Below are 17,921 nucleotides of genomic sequence, written 5' to 3'. Positions count from 1 at the left end.
TATTCGAAATTTTGTGGCAGAGAGGCTCTCTGAATACAGCTTGGTGGGGAAGTGCTATAAATACAGAAGCAGTTGTACCTATCTGGAAGGCCATTTGAAAAGACCTATATACATTAAAGTTCTGAGAGCCTCATGGAGAAGAATTCATTCCATCAGGAAAGATATCCGAAGTGGGAAAGGCTTAGTCTATCATGGTTGAAGGAAGTGGTTGATTTCAAGCACTGTCTCACGTCTCTTGCACAGCTCATTTTTCAGCCCACCACACACCCTTTAGTTTAACCATCATATCTGGATTCTGGTGTTGAGCCCTGACCAACCAGTGGAACCGCAAGTGAGCTAATTCTAATCAGGGAGTTTCTTTTTTACTTGGTCTCTATCCGTGAGATTGTCAGAACCCAAGCCTCCTTCTGGACTCTGTTACTTTTTCGGAAATCACCACCAGGTTCCTGGAAGGTCCCACCTGAACACAGAGGTGTCCTAAGAATAGACTGAGAGGTCTGTTGTGTTTAAATCCGAGCTCTGCCATTTTCTACCTGTGGGACTTGAGTTAGTTACAGAGCCTTCATCTCCTAATGGGTAACAATGCTGATATTATTAGTGCCCATCTAATAGACATGGTAGGGACAGACATAGTAGGGACCCAAAATTTGATGTCATAGATAAAACAACAGAATAGGGCTTAAAAATAACCACAAAGAATAATTATTATTAGAGAAGTTCTCTACTCCCCTTCTGTGAAGTCTTTTGGAATATTTGGAGTTAAGGAGCCAAGTGGAGGAAGTGATTGAGAACATCTGTGCGGGGTAGGGAGTGGAATTCTGGAGCCCCAGAGACTGCATGGGCAACAGAGAACTGTGCTCTGGGATTTGGCAGCCTTGACTGGGAAGAACAGAGGCCATCATCTGCTGCAGAGATTATTCTTTGCTCATTCATCAGTTCTTCAAGTAAGAAGGTGTAGTATGTCTGTTATGTGACTGCCATTGAGCTCAGGGCTAGGGAAGCAAAAGGTCAAGAGATATGCTGTTCATCCCAGTCATTCTTGCAAGGGTTCCTGTGAGTTCCTGGAAGACTTCCCTCAACCACCACCACCCCAGAACCTGCTGGTGATGTCTAGAGAGGGTATAGAGTCCAGAAGGAAGCAGGGGTTCTGAGAGCCCTGTGGGTGGAGGCTGAGACAGAGGAAAGCCGCCTAGTTACACTTCCAGTCCTCCTGTGGTCTCACAGGATGGGAAAGCACCAATTGGTAAGATGGTATAACCGAGGAGACCACTCACTCAGTGTTTCTCCCTGTGGCCTCTTCATCGAGTCCCAGAGGATTGCTCTTGTTTGATTGCTAAGTCATCCCTGACTCTTTTGCGACCCCATGGACTGGAGACCAACAAGCTCCTCTGTCCATGGGATTTTCCAGGCAAGAATACTGGAGTGGGTTGCCATTCCCTTCTCCAGGGGATCTTCCCAACCCAGGGACTGAACCCATGTCTCCCACATTGTCGGCAGTTTCTTTACCACTGAGCCACCATGGAAGCCCCCTGGAGATGTACACCCCTAGAAAGTGCTCTTTGTATTCAACAAGTACTATTTTTAATATAAGAGCTTTGCAAAGTAATAGTCTACCCTCTTTTTATATTTGCATTAACTGGACTCTCAGGGAAGTAAATCTAAGGTCCAGAAGGTGAGTGGGGACTGTGAGTTTAGGCTTTCTCCAAAGCTATGCTATCCCAAACAACAGAGGCAGTCTCTTTGGAGTCAGGGCAGGACACCACCATGCTAAAGCTTACTCTAAGTGTCTTTTTTTTTTTCCTCTTCTGTTCTTCATCAAGATTTTCTAGTTCCAACTAACTACACTTGTCCACGTATAGTATTTTTTTTTTAATCTCCCTCATGCCCTTTATGGAAAGAAAGGTATTATAAATAAATCACTCAATATATATATATAATGTATGTATGCATATGTATTTACCTAATGATTCATGGTTTCAGTGAAAAACCCTTGACTACTGTCAACCACAAAGAGAAGTTCAGGAGTTTCACTTCCTGTTTTGTGAGCTTAAAGCATGAAGCAGTGGAAAGTAAGCTGCCCAGTGTCGGCTGAAAGCCCAGTTCAGGCCCTGCCACTTTACTCTGTGGCCTAATAAATATACTTCCTTGAACTTCTGGTTTTACACCAGTAAAATGGTGAAACTACTTCTTTATCTGCTACCCCACTTGCATCATAAGAAATTCAAATGTGGTTATAATTGTGTAAATGTATTCTAAGATATAGAATGTTATACAAATTTGAGACATTAGTATTAATTTTTCTTTTCTTTTTATTCCACCCTTCATCTCTCTTTAATCCAGAGAATTTAAATGGCTGCAAAGAACCTCTCCTAAGCCTAAATTTCCTCTTTCTTTCCCTTATGTTTCTGTCATATCATTTCTTTCCTTTCTTGCCTACTTCACCTGAAGTTTTCACAATTCAAAGTAGGGAGAGAGGAATGGTAGGAATAAGGCCAGTAACAGACTTGTATGCGTGAAATATTCCACTTGGGTTTTGATTTTCCTCCTTGGAGTTATATATGTGCTTGAAGTAACACACAGATACAAAATGCACACTTAAATATGAACATACACACTTATATATAGCCTAGACACACATAAAAACCCATGTCTTCAAGCATACTGAGAATCTAACACAGACATTTGTATATAAGAAATCACATGCCAACACCAGAGTGAGGACCTAAGTCAAACAGCTGAGACATCTACATCAGTACACATACTCCCCTTACAATGTAATCACACTTTCTTCCACACAGAGATGATCACACAAGCATGAACAGGAACACGTAGAGGCGTGTGGTCAAACACATGTGCCCACTTTCACTGGCACATGAGACCTATACACACTCTCAGGCATGCTCAGCAACTTCAACTGTGCTCCAACCAAAATACACTCTGGAACACTCAGTCACAAACACATTCCTCATGTGGCCATATAGTTCAGTTTTGATAACTGTATTTTCCAAACGTCCTCTTTGCCCTTTCTTTGCACCATTCTGACGAAGCTGGATGAGTGTGCTTTTCTAAGAATTCACCTTAACATGACCCACAGTAACCTCGGGGACATTATTTTCTCAAAAATGACATCAGCTTTTTCCTAAATGTGGTCATGGAGAGACACCCAACAGGAAAGAACAAGGCAGGCTGCCCACCTCAAACCGTTTCAAAACACCTTGAAAAATTCAATCGTCTATCAAATAAAACTCACTTGCTGCACAAGAAAAATTTTGCTGCAATTCTCATTATGTGGTCACCCCAGCTCTATCAGCCCACATGTTTCTGGGGTCATTGAGAAAAACTGACCTCCAAAGGTCACCCTACCTCTTACCCTGCCTGTAACCTGAATTTCTCATTATGAGGCCAGGAAGTTGGGCCTATTTCCCTCTATTACAATAAGTGCCACTTGCAACCAAATTACTTTGATACTACCTTCAGGACAGTCATAACTTACTAGGTAATAACTTCAGAATGACATCAAGTGACAAAATGATAGACTGTATTTTACATATTTCTTCAAAAGATAGTAGTTAAATATGGATATGTCCAGCATGTCTCCAACAGTTTTATTTATGGTATGGGTTGATAGAGAAGACGTGGAAAATGAGAACTGGATTTATAAAGACAAAAATATATCAGGACCTAATAGTTAATAAATAGAACATGCTAAGGGATAACCAGCACATTTGTGAATTGACATAAAGTGGAGGGGAATCTGAATCAGGAGCCTTCTGGGTCAGAAAGTAGAATTTAAACCATATCCAATAGGAAAAGGAAAAGTGAGCCAAGACCTAGATCAATCAAAATGACCAAAAACACCTTGTTTTAACATGGCTAAAACATATAACCTGAGGCGGTTTCTACTCGAAGGACTCAGGAGAAGAAGTCTGTCCTTTTTTACTCTCACAGAGGCCCAGTCTCTTAGCTCTAATTCAGTTTGAAGGGGTAAGAGTTTAGTTGACTTTCCCTGCCCTGGACTCCTTAGCTGAGTTGGTTGAAACATCCCCCGGGAAGTTCTATATTTTAGCACAGTATTTATTCCCTCTATACTGTAAGCTCCACGAGGCTGGCAGTCCTATAGGTCTCGCGTACCACTGAATCACCGGGCTTTAGCACAATGCTTGGTACATGGCAGCATTTACTTGTTAACTGAACACGCCCTGCATCCAGCTGGGCAAGGAGCACATCAGGGGATTCTCCTCCTCAGGTGGAGGTTGTCACTTCTTGCGCGTTGGTTTCTGCATCTGCTGTTCCTTCTGGACTCGTGGGTTTACCAGCCAGCAAGGCTTTTCTGAGTCTTCTCCAGAAGACATGCCGCCCCAGGACACTGTCCTCCCACTCCAGGTAGGTGTTCCTGCTCAGAAGGCGATAGAGCTCCACCTGCTGCCGCAGAAGAGACTTCTCCAGCTTCTGCAGGACGATGAAGATGATGCCAGCACGGCTGCTCAGAAACTGCCAGGTCTGGGCAATCTCATACTCGAAGATACACCATCGGCTCTGGATGAAGTGCTGGGACACCACGACAATAACCTTACGGCTTTTGTGGAAACCCTCCTGGATGATATTGGCGGCGATGGCCACCCCAGGAATAAAGTCCCTGTAGTGGAGGCAGAGCTGAAAGGCGGGCACGCCCTCCTCCAAGTTCTTTACCAGTTCATTCCGCACCCAGTCTTCATCCTGGCTTGAGTAGATTACAAAGGCATCATAGGTGCTCTCACCCCTGCCATACTTTTTGCAGCCAGCAAGAAGCATCAGGTGGAAATAGAACTTATAGACTAGGACTCCTACCACAGATACCAGGAGTACAGTGACAACTGACACACTGATGATCATCTTGCTCATCTGACAAGTGGCATTCCTGAAACTAAGCACTGGCATGTCCTTCATATCTAAAGGCTCTGCACACATCATTTGCTCAGCTCCCACCAAGAGCTGCCTCTGGTCCTTGACCCACTGCAGGAAACTCTGATGTTCACAAACACAAGCAAATGCATTCTGAGTAAGATTTAGCCAAGTGAGGTTCCTTGGCAAATTCTGTAGTTCTTGCTCCTTAGAGGCCATGATACGGTTGAAACTGCAGTCTAGGATCCGGAGCGAGTGGAGTGGTTCATAAAGAAATGTATCCAATGACAAGAGTTTGTTGTGACTCATATTCAGCACCTGAAGGCTAGAGAGGGAGTGAAATGCTGTCTGGGATACCTGTTCCAGTTGACACTTAGAGAGGTCCAAGACGGTTAAATTAGTCAGCTCTGTGAAGATGTCAGGGAGCAAGTTGTTCTGAAAAGAGTTGCCGGCCATTTTCAAGGTTTGCAGACTGACTAAGCCAGTAAAGATGCCATGGAAGACAATCCGGATGTTGGTATAAGAAATATCAAGGTAGCGGAGGTTTCTGAGTGATAGGAATGCTGAAAAAGCATTGATCTGTTTCAGAGTGGAATGCTGAAAATCTAGGTGTTCTAGTTGCTCTAAGCCCACGAAGTTTGAACCTAAGGTAATGACATCATTGAAGCTCAGATCTAAATGTTTCAGGTTGGTTGTCCCAAAATCAGTGTGAGAACAGCAACCCTTGAAACTCAAGTGATTTCTTTTGAGATCTAGATACTGAAGGCTTGGTAGCTGAAACTCAGTAAAAGTGCTTATATCTTTGTTGTCTGTGAAAACAAACTTTTTGAGAGAACTGAGCTTCAATGCAGGAAACTTTTCAAAGTCACAGTTAACAATTTCTAAGTGTTGCCATCTAAAATCTTTAAGAAGGGCTTGTAGACTTCCTAAAGATATACTCAACAGAGAAATCACAGAAACATTTGCCAAACAATTAAATAAGTCTGTATCGTCCCCTGAGAATTCGTCCAAGTACGCTATCCGAAATTGTTCAATGGTCAGGTTGCACAGTCCCTCCAGGAAAGATCTGTCGAATATTTTCAACTTCCTTTCATTTTTAAATTCTCCCAAAACCAGCCGGTTGATTTTTAAACCAGCCAGACCTTGAATACAGGTTTTCATGACATGTAAACTGTTAAAATTACTTCGCAGAGTCAATCCATTGAGCTTAATTTCTTTAAAGGTACCTGGTTCAATAAAGCCTAAAGGGTTCAAGGACAAATCTAAAGAGAGGTTGAGTAGGGGCATTTGATGTAGAACTTTCACATCCTTACGAGAAATATTTTGGATTTTGTTGTTAGAAAGATCCAAGTGCTCCAGGTTGGGCAGGTTAGAAAAATATTCAGGTAACTTGAAGGAATGGATAAAATTGTGAGCCACATTAAGCTCTTTCAAGGCTCTGAGATGTCCAATGGGGAAGTCGTGTAGAGATACTAGGTTTGTCTCCACGGCCACCAGCTTCCGTAAACTTGAGAGCCCAGAAAAGGCGCCCCAGGCTAAACTCTGGATAGGGTTTCCCGTCAGTATCAAGGTGGAGAGGTGGTTTAGGCCCTGAAATGTGTCGTCTTCAATAATCTTAATTTCACATCTACAAGAAAAAGAGATACAGATTATATAATATTTCTGCTGAATAGGAAACCAAAATGAAATATCAACCCAGTCATCTAGGTCTCCACACAGATATAACAATGCTATATAATGGTGAATACGCAAAAATATCCAGCAAGGCAGATGAAACAAAGCAGTCCCGCCAGGTTGGTACTGTCACACTAGCCCACGACAAGCTTTTGTATCACACGAGGCACATGCTAAGCAGAGGCAGTCCATCCAACAGAGGAAAATCAGTTAAGATGAATGATTGGGGCCCCTGAAGACTGAACCTCAGATCAACGTTAGCCATTTCCTGAAACACATAATTGTGATTATATATCCAACTGGTAAGATGAGATAGATAGTTGTTCATTGCTAGGCATGATAAATGACTGCTGAATACCAATTTCAAAGATATAGAAATTATACCTAAATGTCACAGATGTCCTTACTATTCAAGAAAAATTCCCCATATAATAAGGGGGCTCACAGAGAAAGAATGTGCCTGCCAATGCAGGAGACCTGGGTTTGATCCCTGGTTCAGAAAGAGCCCCTGGAGAAGGAAATACCAAACCACTCCAGTTTTCTTGCCTGGAAAATCCCATGGACGGAGGAGCCTGGCAGTCCAAGGGGTCATAAAAACTTGCACATGACTTGGTGACCAAACAACAACATCACTTTAGAGAAGCAGAGGATGAAGATGAAGGGAACATACAACTTGGAAGCAGGATGTGGATATGAATCTCTGGCCTGTTGTCAACAAGCCATGTGAATATATACTTAAACTCTCCAAGCCTCTGTTTGCTCATCTACAAAAAGAAAAAAAAAAAAATGTATCAGTAGATTTCCATAGGGACAAAAGGCTGGCTGGTCTATCACGAAAGCATCCATTGAAAATAAGTAGAGTTATTGATGGTACCTGAAGACGCTGTGAAGTGAGGTGAAAAGGCAGAGCATCTATTGCACCATAATCTGTCCTTATCTTAATCTAGCATCTCCTCCCACTAACCAGGAGAGGGAACTAGCCTCTCTCTAGGAACATATTTAAAGCTTCTGAGGGCAGTTCCTTGGGAACATTGTGGGTCGAAGATCAATTTTAAGGGACGCTGATGAGAAACCATTTTTCTTTAAAATTAAGAATATTGGTCTGGCTACCTCAATTTGGTACAGTTCTTGACAAAATTCTTACTCAGAAAACTGAAATTTAGAAACTAATGGAATGCTATAATAGTATTTTATACTTATAAAGTCTACTTTGCAAGATTTTTAATATATATAACATGTTACTCTCAGTATCACAGTTAACCCTGTGGTGTGAGGTTCATCATTTATGTTTCACAGATATGAAACTGAGACTCCGCTCAAATGTAGAGACAAGCCTCCAGCCACATGGCAGTAAATGTTGGAGGAGGACTCAGCTCAAGTATTCTGACTTCCATAGGGCTCCATGTCACTGCCTTCAAAATGCTTGGTTCCTACCTTTGTTGTAGTCTATCAATATCCAAGTTAGAGTATAAAACATCAGATGATCACTCTTCTACAGAAATATCTACTATCCTCGTATCCTTTATTAAGAGTTTCTATAATAAAATGTCACATATGTTTCTCCACTTTTCACAAACTCTTATAGAGATTATAGTCCATTATGCATTACTTTTCTAAATAAGGTCCCTAATGATGTAAATATTTTAGGAACAAGATTCAGTTCTCCCCAAAATGATGATAATAATTTCACCTGTTCTAATGAATGATACACTTCGTTGTATCAGAAAAGAAAATACTAGTCACTGTTCATTCTTACAGCAGATGTTTTCCTTTGATCATGCATCTTTCTCTTTCTTGTATCTTCCTAATTCCCAATCCTATACCTCACTTTCAATACTCTAGACATTATCTGAATCCGACTCCATTCAAGAACTCCGTCTTAATTACTCACTGCATATGTATGTTAGTCACTCAGTCGTGTCCAGCTCTTTGCAACCCCATGGATTATGGCCCACCAGGCTCCTCTGACCATGGGGATTTTCCAGGCAAGAATATTGGAGTGGGTTGCCATGCCCCCCCACAGGGAATATTCCCAACCAAGGGATTGAACCCAGGTCTCCTGCATTGCAGGTGGATTCTGTGCCCACTGAGCCATCAGGGAAGTCTGGTGGCTCTCTGCATAGAAGTCCCCTTTTCTGTACAGCACAATGTATTGCCTCTAGTTTTCAAATAACTTGTCACCTACTCATATATTATTATCTTTATCTCAGGTTCAAAATCCAAAATCAGAATCAAGTAACATGTATTGAATGCCTACTATATGCCCAGCACCGTACTCAGGTTTAACATATTAATTCTTTTAAGTGGATATGCCCTCCTTAATAGCTAGGGTTGTGCATTATATACAACATATTCTTGTTTCCTAGCAGAGTGAACAGCATATAGCAGCAAGTAGTCAATAAATATTTGCTGATGAAAGAATTGGAGTCAGTTTACTCCCCTGACTTAAGAGAAAATCAGAGAGAGAATTTTCCTTAGAAACTGTCTCATCCAACTGCTTTCACAAATAAAAAAGCTGAGACCTGAAGAAGGGAGATAGCTTGCCCAAAGTTATGTAATAAGTAAGATGTCTGTTGAGTGAATAATTAAGTGAATGAAAAGGAGACCTCATGAATCAGGCTTTCTGACTTGAGAATGAAATAGCAATACCATGAACATTCCTCCTTGTACAGTGGTAGAACTCATGCATTACCTGGATAAATCCAGCACTTGCAGTTCTGGGAAGCTGGAGAAGTTATGGCTGCCTAAATGTCTCAGGTAGTTAAAGCTCAGGTCCAGCATCTTGGTTGATATGGGGATGTTGTCAGGGATTTTGTAGAGATTCAGCTCCATGCATTGGTAACTAATGTTAGGAACAACCTGAAATGATTAGATATTAGATGCAGTGTCTTCCTGCATGCACCTTAGCAGACTTCCCAGCAGCTCTCCTCTCCTAGACTACAGCCTTGGAGGCTACTGGGACAAGCAAAGAGACCAGTCAACCTTCTTTCAAACATCCATCCATCCAATCATAAATCACCTGATCATCTGTTCATCCATCCACTTATCCCTTCATTTATCCATTCACTTCATTCTTATAAAAGGTCTTACTCTAGATTAGGAAGGGAAAAGCACCTACCTGATGTTTAACCTCTACTCTCTCAATGGCAGCATTCAGCAAGAAGCAACGGAGTCTCGTGGTGAAGATCTGAAGCACTAGAGTCCAAAAGCCCTAGATATCACCCTAGCTCTTCCCTGTGATTTGCAGGAAGGCATTGTGTTGTTGCTATTGTTTTTCTAAATATACCTCTCATTGTATACAAGTTTAAAGAGACTTCCAGTCAAGTCTTCAGCACTTCCTTGGTCACAGCCCAATTTTTGCCAATTTTATTCTTTCCCTTGGATCACTCATAGCTCAGTTGGTAAACAATCAGCCTGCAATGCAGGAGACCCCAGTTCAATTCCTGGGTCAGGAAGGTCCGCTGGAGAAGGGATAGGCTACCCAGTTCAGTATTCTTGGGCTTCTCTTGTGGCTCAGCTGGTAAAGAATCTGCCTGCAATGCAGGAAACCTGGGTTCGATCCCTGGATTGGGAAGATCCCCCAGAGAAGGGAAAGGCTACCAACTCCAGTATTCTGGCCTGGAGAATTCTGGGTCACAGAGTTGGACACAACTGAACAAATTTCACTTTCACTTGGATCACTGAGCTTTGAGCAGATGAGGTAGAAATGAGGACAAATATTTGACGTGTACAGACTCCGGTGGTGGAACCTAACACTTGATACTGCCTTGGTTCCTAAGCTGATATCTATCACATATTCCCAAATTCTTTGTAAGCCTTGTTCTCCAACTTCCCATTTAGTTTCCTTATTCTCTGATTCTTCAACAAAATTCTCTGCTTAAGCCAGCTAATTTTGGTTTTCAGTTTAAAACACATAGAATCTGTTAAAAGGATTAATGAGATAAGGTTTTTAAAGAGATTATCTCAAAGCCTATTACAGTGTAAATGATCAATACATTGTTAACATGTATTATTATTGGCTATTATTAATTCTCCATTGTATGAGGCTTAGGTCTTATATGTTACATACTTGAATTTAATCTGCAAATAAACCTTTTAAAGAATAAGAATTCAGCAAGATGAAGTAATATGTGTAAAGTCTCACAGGCCACAGTGCAGCTCTTTACTTTATTCGCTTGATCCTGAAATGTTATTCCTCAGAGCATCTGCACAACCCATACTGTCTAATAGAGAGTGGGGCCAGGGTCATCCCTTAGCTCCTTTTATTCTCCTTCACGGGAGACATCACTGTCTAACACTATGCCTTCTGTGTGATTGTCGCATACATACTGTTTGTTTCCCTCTCTAGATTGTAAACTGTGAGAATCTAGCTCTCTGTTATGTCTCCAGCACTCAGAAAGATGCCCAGAAAATGGTTAATGCTCAATAAATATTTGTTGAACAAATGAATGGATAACTGATTCCATGGAGGTTTATTCAAATCCCAACTGAAGGCATTTGCTATCAAGTGCTGTGGTTACCACAAAGAGCAATGTGATATGGCTCCAGACTCCCATCAGCTCCCCATCTAGAGTAAGGGTTATGGTAGGAGCACAACTCATTCCTGAAAAGGGTCTTAAACCAGGCTTGGAAAATGTTCCCTTTGGTTCAGAAAAGGTAGATATCAATCCTGGATTCTGAGACTATAGATTGTATAGAAGGCTTCCAAGAAAGGGGAAATTTCAAGGCAAATCTGGAAGGATAAGTGAGATTTGGATATGTGGAAAGAGGAAGAAGGAGGGAAGAGTGTGAGTACAGAGAGGTGGAAAACTAGCTCCGCTTAGATGGAGTGTGGCAGGGGTATGAAACCTAACCAGATGGGGAGCCAGAGCCAGGTCCGGGGGGCCCTATACTCTGTCCTACGGTGATACTTGTGAGTCGTTTAACATGTACAAACTGAGCAACCACATGCGCTAGGCACTGGGACACAGTGACAAGTAAAACAGCAATGATCTTGCCCTTTTACAAATACCAGTTCAACGTAAAGACAAATAATGAGCAATAAATATATGTATTCACACACTATATGTATTTTATATATGCATATGTATGGGCTTCCCTGGTGGCTCACTTCATAAAGAAACCGCCTGCACTGCATGAGATCCAGGTTCGATCTCTGGCTGGGAGAGATCCGTTGGAGAAGGAAATGGCAAGTCCCTCCAATATCCTTGCCTGGAAAATCCCATAGACAGAGACAGGTGGACTGCAGTTTATGGGGTTGCAAAGAGTTGGACACAACTGAGTGCGCACACACACACACACACACACACAGTGGTGTACTATGAAAAAAAAGTAAAGCAGCAGGACTTCCCTGGGGGTCCAGTGACTGGACTTTGTGTTCCCAATGCAAGGGGCCTGGATTCAACCCCTGGTCAGAGAACTATCCCCGGTATTGCAATTAAGAGTTTGCAAGCCACAACTAAAAAAATCCTGAATGCCACAACTAAGACCCAGTGCAGCCAAATAAACAAATAAATATTTTTTAAACGAATAAAAATAAGTAGCATAGGACATTAAAGGCAAATACAGGGAGTGAGGAGCTTTATATGAGGCAATCAAGCAAGCCTTCCCAGAGGAGGTAACATTTAAGCAGAAATTTGAATAAAGTGAGGGACTAAGCTATGAACATATCTAGGGCTGTATTGTCCAACTGGGTAACCACAAGCCACACACAGCTATTGAATATGAGAAATGTGGATAGTTTAATATAATAAATGTAAAAGAAATGGTATAATATGTGCTAAAACTCAAGGACTTAGTACCAAAAAAAAAAAACATAAAATATCTTGTTAATTGTCTAGTATATATTACATTTTGAAATAGTATTTTTAATAAACAAAGTCAAATAAAAATACTACTAAAATTAAATTCACCTACTTTTAATTTATTTAATATGGCTACTAGAACATAGTTTAAAACATCATTTTAAATTTAGCTAGTTAAAATTATGTTAATGTGGTTAAATAAAAATTTAGTTGAATTTAGTTAAATGTATTATTTAAATTTAAATAACTTCATGTGACCCATTGAACAGCACTCATCTAGGGGGAAAGGCATTCATTCTAGCTAGAGGAAATCCCAAGTGCAAAGGGCACCATGGTAGGAAAAGTTCCCTGACAGTGATGGAGAATTATTAAAAGCTTTAAAGGACAGTAATATCTTAGAGTTGAATCTTGAAAAACAACAACAAACAAACAGCAGATGAATATGAGCAGATTAGATTAAAGGAAGCAGGCTGTGGGGTCAGGAGACTGGTCACTGCCCAAGCATCAAGGCCAGGGGAACTGGGGATCTGCCCTAGGGTGGCGCGGAGGTGATGGACAGAGGGGACACGTTTTGGAAAATGAGAGCATCTGGGGCATGGGAAAGGGGAGGAGGCAGGAGAAGCTGTGATTTTATCCCGGGATGACCATAATTGGAGGATCTATATGCACTGATTGAAGAGCAGGAGAGACACAGAGAGGAGGACAGTGAGCCGGGTGTGGGCAAGGAGTGGCGGGGACAGGGGACTTGAGATGACAAGTTTGTCCTGTTACACATTAAAGTACACGATTCCCCCATGTCCTCACTGTCCGGGCTCTGACTGTGCTTTTCTCGAGTTTCTGCCACACCCTAAACCCCAGGACATTTCTGTGCTGTTTGCTGCTGCCGAGGGTTTCCACAGCGATAGTCAAGTCCATGAGGGACGAAAAAACAGGAGACCCTTTCTGAAAGAGATTACAAACCAGCTGGCTGGTGTTTCACAAAGAAAGCATTGCATTAGCTGACATTTTGCATCTGTCCCTGTCTCCTGTTCTTCTCTATTACTGTCTCTGTCTTTATCTCTCTGTCTCTCCTTTTCTTTGCCAACTATTTTTCTTTTCATTTTTTGGACAGAACTAGACTAGATTTAGAAATCCGAAATCTACATAGAAAGTTCTTTCTAGTAAGAGACAAAAACCAAACAAACGAATCTTCCTGATACTGAAACGGGCAAAGCAACAGCTAGAAACAGTGTACAAACCCCCAGCGGAAAGGAATGACAGGAAGCAGGCTTCTTAAAACTTTCTATTAAAGTCTATGGTTCTTTTATTGATGTAAAAACTAGTCTCAGAGAGGTTTAATGACTTCTTCAAAGTCACATAGCCCAGATGTGGAACAATAGTGATTCTAAGCAGGTGGCCTAAAGTTCCCATGTAATTCCTAAGTGGGGCACATGCCTCGGGCTGCCTGTTAATGCCCTGTAACCATGAATCATTTGATTCCTGCGGTTTCTTACTTTAAAGTAATTTGATGTCTGTTTGCAAATGAACCTAACTAGGGCCCAGCACAGGGAAACTGAGCAGAGAACAGTTTTTCAGAAGCAAGGCCAAGCTCAGGGAAGACACGTACCTGTACGCAAGGGTCCCAGCTCTCGGTTCTCAGGCAGGAGAGGATGGCCGTGGCTGGGATCAGAGCCGCAGCCAGGCGGGCACGCGCCATCATCCTGGCATTTTCTGTGACCAGAAGTGGCTCTGTGAAAGCATGACCCTCTGTCTGTGCCGGCCAGGGCAGCCTCCGAGGCACTGTAGTGTCGTCTCTCCCCTGCTTGGTGCCCCAGGGCACTGCCCCTATTCAAAGCAGTGCTGGGTTATCGGAGGAGAGGAAGTGAGAGTGGCAGCCTTAGCTTTCTGGACTTTTGTTTCTCTGATATTTATCTCCTCTGCCACTGGAGGGGAAGTTAGAAGAAGAAGAAGAAAACGTCTGCAGACCAGGGGTGAAGTAACAACAAGAGGAAGCTGGCTTTTATCCCAGGAAGTCATCTGACCTCAGGGTTAGTGAATTTAGGAAAGCAATCAGACTGGTCAAACAGCCTGTGTGACTACCTAGGAACTGTGGCTTTCTGCTTTCGTTTTGTAGTGGAAAGTTACTGTTAAATGTTCATTTCCTATGTTCCAGCCATAACAAAATACCCTGGACTAGGTGACTTAAACAGACATTCATTTTCTCACGAAGTTCTGGAGGCTAGGTGTCTGTGCTCAAGGGATCAGCAGGCTTGATTTTTCAGGCTCTCCCCTTGGCTTATAGTTGGCTGTCTTCTCCCTGTGCCTTCACGTCATCTTCTTTCTGCATGTGCTGGGTCTTAATTTCCTTTTCTTATAAGCACACAAGTCATAATGGGTTAGAGCCACCCTAATCTATAACCTCATGATCTCAGTTCAGTTCAGTTGCTTAATCGTGTCTGACCCTTTGCGACCCCGTGGACTGTGGCACCCCAGGCCTCCCTGTCCATCACCAACTCCCAGAGTCTACCCAAACTCATGTCCATTGAGTCGGTGATGACATCCAACCATCTCATCCTCTGTCGTCCCCTTCTCCTCCCGCCTTCAATCTTTCCCAGCATCAGGGTCTATTCCAGTGAGTCAGTTCTTCACATCAGGTAGCCAAAGTTTTAGAGTTTCAGCTTCAGCATCAGTCTTTCCAATGAATATTCAGGACTGATTACCTTTAGGATGGACTGGTTGGATCTCCTTGCAGTCCAAGGGACTCTCAAGAGTCTTCTCCAACACCACAGTTCAAAAGCATCAATTCTTCAGTGCTCAGCTTTCTTTATAGTCCAACTCTCACATCCATACATGACTACTGGAAAAACCATAGCTTTGACTAAGACAGACCTTTGTTGGCAAAGTAACGTCTCTGCTTTTTAACATGCTGTCTAGGTTGGTCATAGCTTTTCTTCCAAGGATCAAGCATCTTTTAATTTCTTGCCTGCAGTCACCATCTGCAGTGATTTTTGAGACCCCCAAAATAAAGTCTCTCACTATTTCCATTGTTCCCCCATGTATTTGCCATGAAGTTATGAGACCATGACGTCATTTTACCTTAATAAAAACGCAAATTTGGACTTTCCTGGTGGTCCGGTTGTTAAGAATTTTCCTGACAGAGCAGGGGACATGGATTCAATCCCTGCTCCAGGAAGATTCCACATGCCATGGGGTAACTGAGCCCGCAAGCTATAACTGCTGCACCCCACATGCCCTGAAGCCTGTGCTCCTCAGCAAGAGAAGCCACCATGGCTACAGAGTAGCCCTGGCTCACCACAACTAGAGAAATCCCACTCGTGCAGCCCAGACCCAGTGCAGTGAAAGAAAATGCATAAACAAAGCCCCAACCTCAGAATTCTGAGGTGCTGAGGTCAAGGTTCCAATCTTTGAATTTTGACAGGGCATAAAATGCAGCCCAGGCACTGTCCAATTTTGTGAAATCTTGTGAAGAAACCCAAATTTATGAAACATTGAAAATAAAGCTGTATTAAGGTGATTATTAAGTATTAAGGTGATTAAAAATATGAATAAGTGAAGTGAAAGTCACTCTGTTGTGTCCGACTCTTTGCAACCCCGACTATACAGTCCATGGAATTCTGCAGGCCAGAATACTGGCGTGGGTAGCCTTTCCCTCCTCCAGGGGATCTTCCCAACCTAGGGATCAAGCCAGGTCTCCCGCCTTGCAGGCGGATTCTTTACCAGCTGAGCCACAAGGGAAGCCCAAGAAATATGAATGAAGTGAGTATAATAATATGTACCTCAAAGTATTCTTATAGGATTAAATAAGGTAGGTTGGGTTGAAGAATCAAATAAATATACCAAAATTCAAATCTACACTAGGGTGATCTGTGCCATGTAACATCATTGGTCAAGTCACTTAAACTAATGAGACTCAATTTCCAGTCTGTAAAATGGGATAATAATTCTAATCACAACAGAAACTCACATTTATGAAATTCATAAAAGGAAGGCCTTGTGATAGTCCAAAAAATGGAAGCTGCATTAGATTTTTTAAAAACTGGAAATAATCACATTTGTCTTATATGATGGAATTAAATTAGTTTACAGGAAATGCCTAGTCTAGTGCATGGTTCATCAGGATATTCCATAAATTGATAATTATTAAGGTGATTAAAAATATGAATAAAATAATGATAATAATATGTACCTTGAAGTGTTGTTATGGGATTAAATAAAGTAGAATTTGTAAAGCTTTGAGGACTGTGTCTAGAGTATAGGAAGTACAGTGTAAGTTTCTGTTAAACAAAAACGTAGTTTATATGCATATGATACCACTCTAATGGCAGCAAGTGAAGAGGAACTAAACAGCCTCTTGATGGGGGTGAAAGAGGAGAGTTGAAAAAGCTGGCTTGAAGCTCAACATTTAAAAAACTAAAATTATGGCATCTGGTCCCATCTCTTTATGGCAAATAGAAGGGGAAAAATTGGAAGCAGTGACAGATTTTATTTTTTTGGGCTCCAAAATCACTGCAGCCATGAAATTTAAAAATGTTTGCTCCTTGGAAGGAAAGCTGTGACAGACCTAGACTGTGTTTTAAGAAGCAGAGACATCATGTTGGTGACAAAAGTTCATATAATCAAAGCTATGGTTTTTCCAGAAGTCATGTATGCATATGAGAGTTGGACCATAAAGAAGGCTGAGTGTCAGAAAGTTGGTGCTTTGAATTGCGGTGCTGGAGAAGACTCTTGTGAGTCCCTTGGACAGCCAAGAGATCAAGCCAGTCAATCTTAAAGGAAATCAACCCTGAATATTCACTGGAAGGACTGATGCTGAAGCTGAAGCTCCAATACTTTGGCCACCTGATGCACAGAACTAACTTATTGGAAAAGTCCCTAATGCTGGGAAAGATTGAAGGCAAAAGGAGAAGGGGGAGGCAGAGGATGAGATAATTAGATAGCATCACTGACCCAGTGGACATGAATCTTGGCAACCTCCAGGAGATAGTGAAGGACAGGGGAGCCTGGTATGCTGCAGTCCATGGGGTTGCAAAGAGTCAGACATGACTTAGAGATTAAACAACAACAACAAGTTACTATTATTGTATCCTACATATTAATAGTTCTACCCAAGATATCACCAAAGCACCTCAAATCCATCTAAAATCAAGCTGTGAGGGAGCATGTCATAAGGGACAGAGAACAAACTCGCAGACTTCTTCAACATCGCTGCTGTAAAACTCAGCTAAAAATAGTGCCCCTGTCAGAATGTCACTTTATGGATTAATAAATCTTCTCTAATGGCTCAGCTAGTAATGAATCTGCCTGCAACGCAGGAGATGCAGGAGACGTGGGTTCTGTCACTGAGTTGGGAAGATCCCCTGAAGTAGAAAATGGAAACTCATTCCAGTATTCTTGCCTAAAGATTCCCATGAACAGAGGAGCCTATTGGGCTACAGTCCAAAGGATTGCAGAGAGTCAGGCACAACTAACCACGGACACACACACACACACACACACACACGCACACAATGATCTTAAAGCAGTACTGGGCACAGAATATGTGCTTAATAAATTTTAGTTCCC

General features: G+C 42.0%; 1 protein-coding gene across 5 annotated transcripts; it reads right to left on the bottom strand.

The window, feature by feature from the left end:
- Positions 1 to 3,521: 3,521 nt before the first annotated feature.
- Positions 3,522 to 14,322, bottom strand: TLR4 (toll like receptor 4). 5 transcript variants are annotated; one of them, XM_025278947.2, is made up of 3 exons: positions 13,966 to 14,322; positions 7,102 to 7,319; positions 3,522 to 6,508 (listed from the first exon to the last, which is right to left on the bottom strand). In XM_025278947.2, exons 2-3 carry the CDS (start codon positions 7,113 to 7,115, stop codon positions 4,243 to 4,245), a joined length of 2,280 nt encoding a protein of 759 aa, XP_025134732.2. In that variant the 5' UTR covers positions 7,116 to 7,319; positions 13,966 to 14,322; the 3' UTR covers positions 3,522 to 4,242.
- Positions 14,323 to 17,921: the final 3,599 nt, after the last annotated feature.

Source organism: Bubalus bubalis, chromosome 3, assembly GCF_019923935.1.
Source record: "Bubalus bubalis isolate 160015118507 breed Murrah chromosome 3, NDDB_SH_1, whole genome shotgun sequence".
Lineage (NCBI taxonomy): Eukaryota > Metazoa > Chordata > Mammalia > Artiodactyla > Bovidae > Bubalus > Bubalus bubalis.
This window is presented reverse-complemented; position numbering and strand designations above follow the sequence as displayed.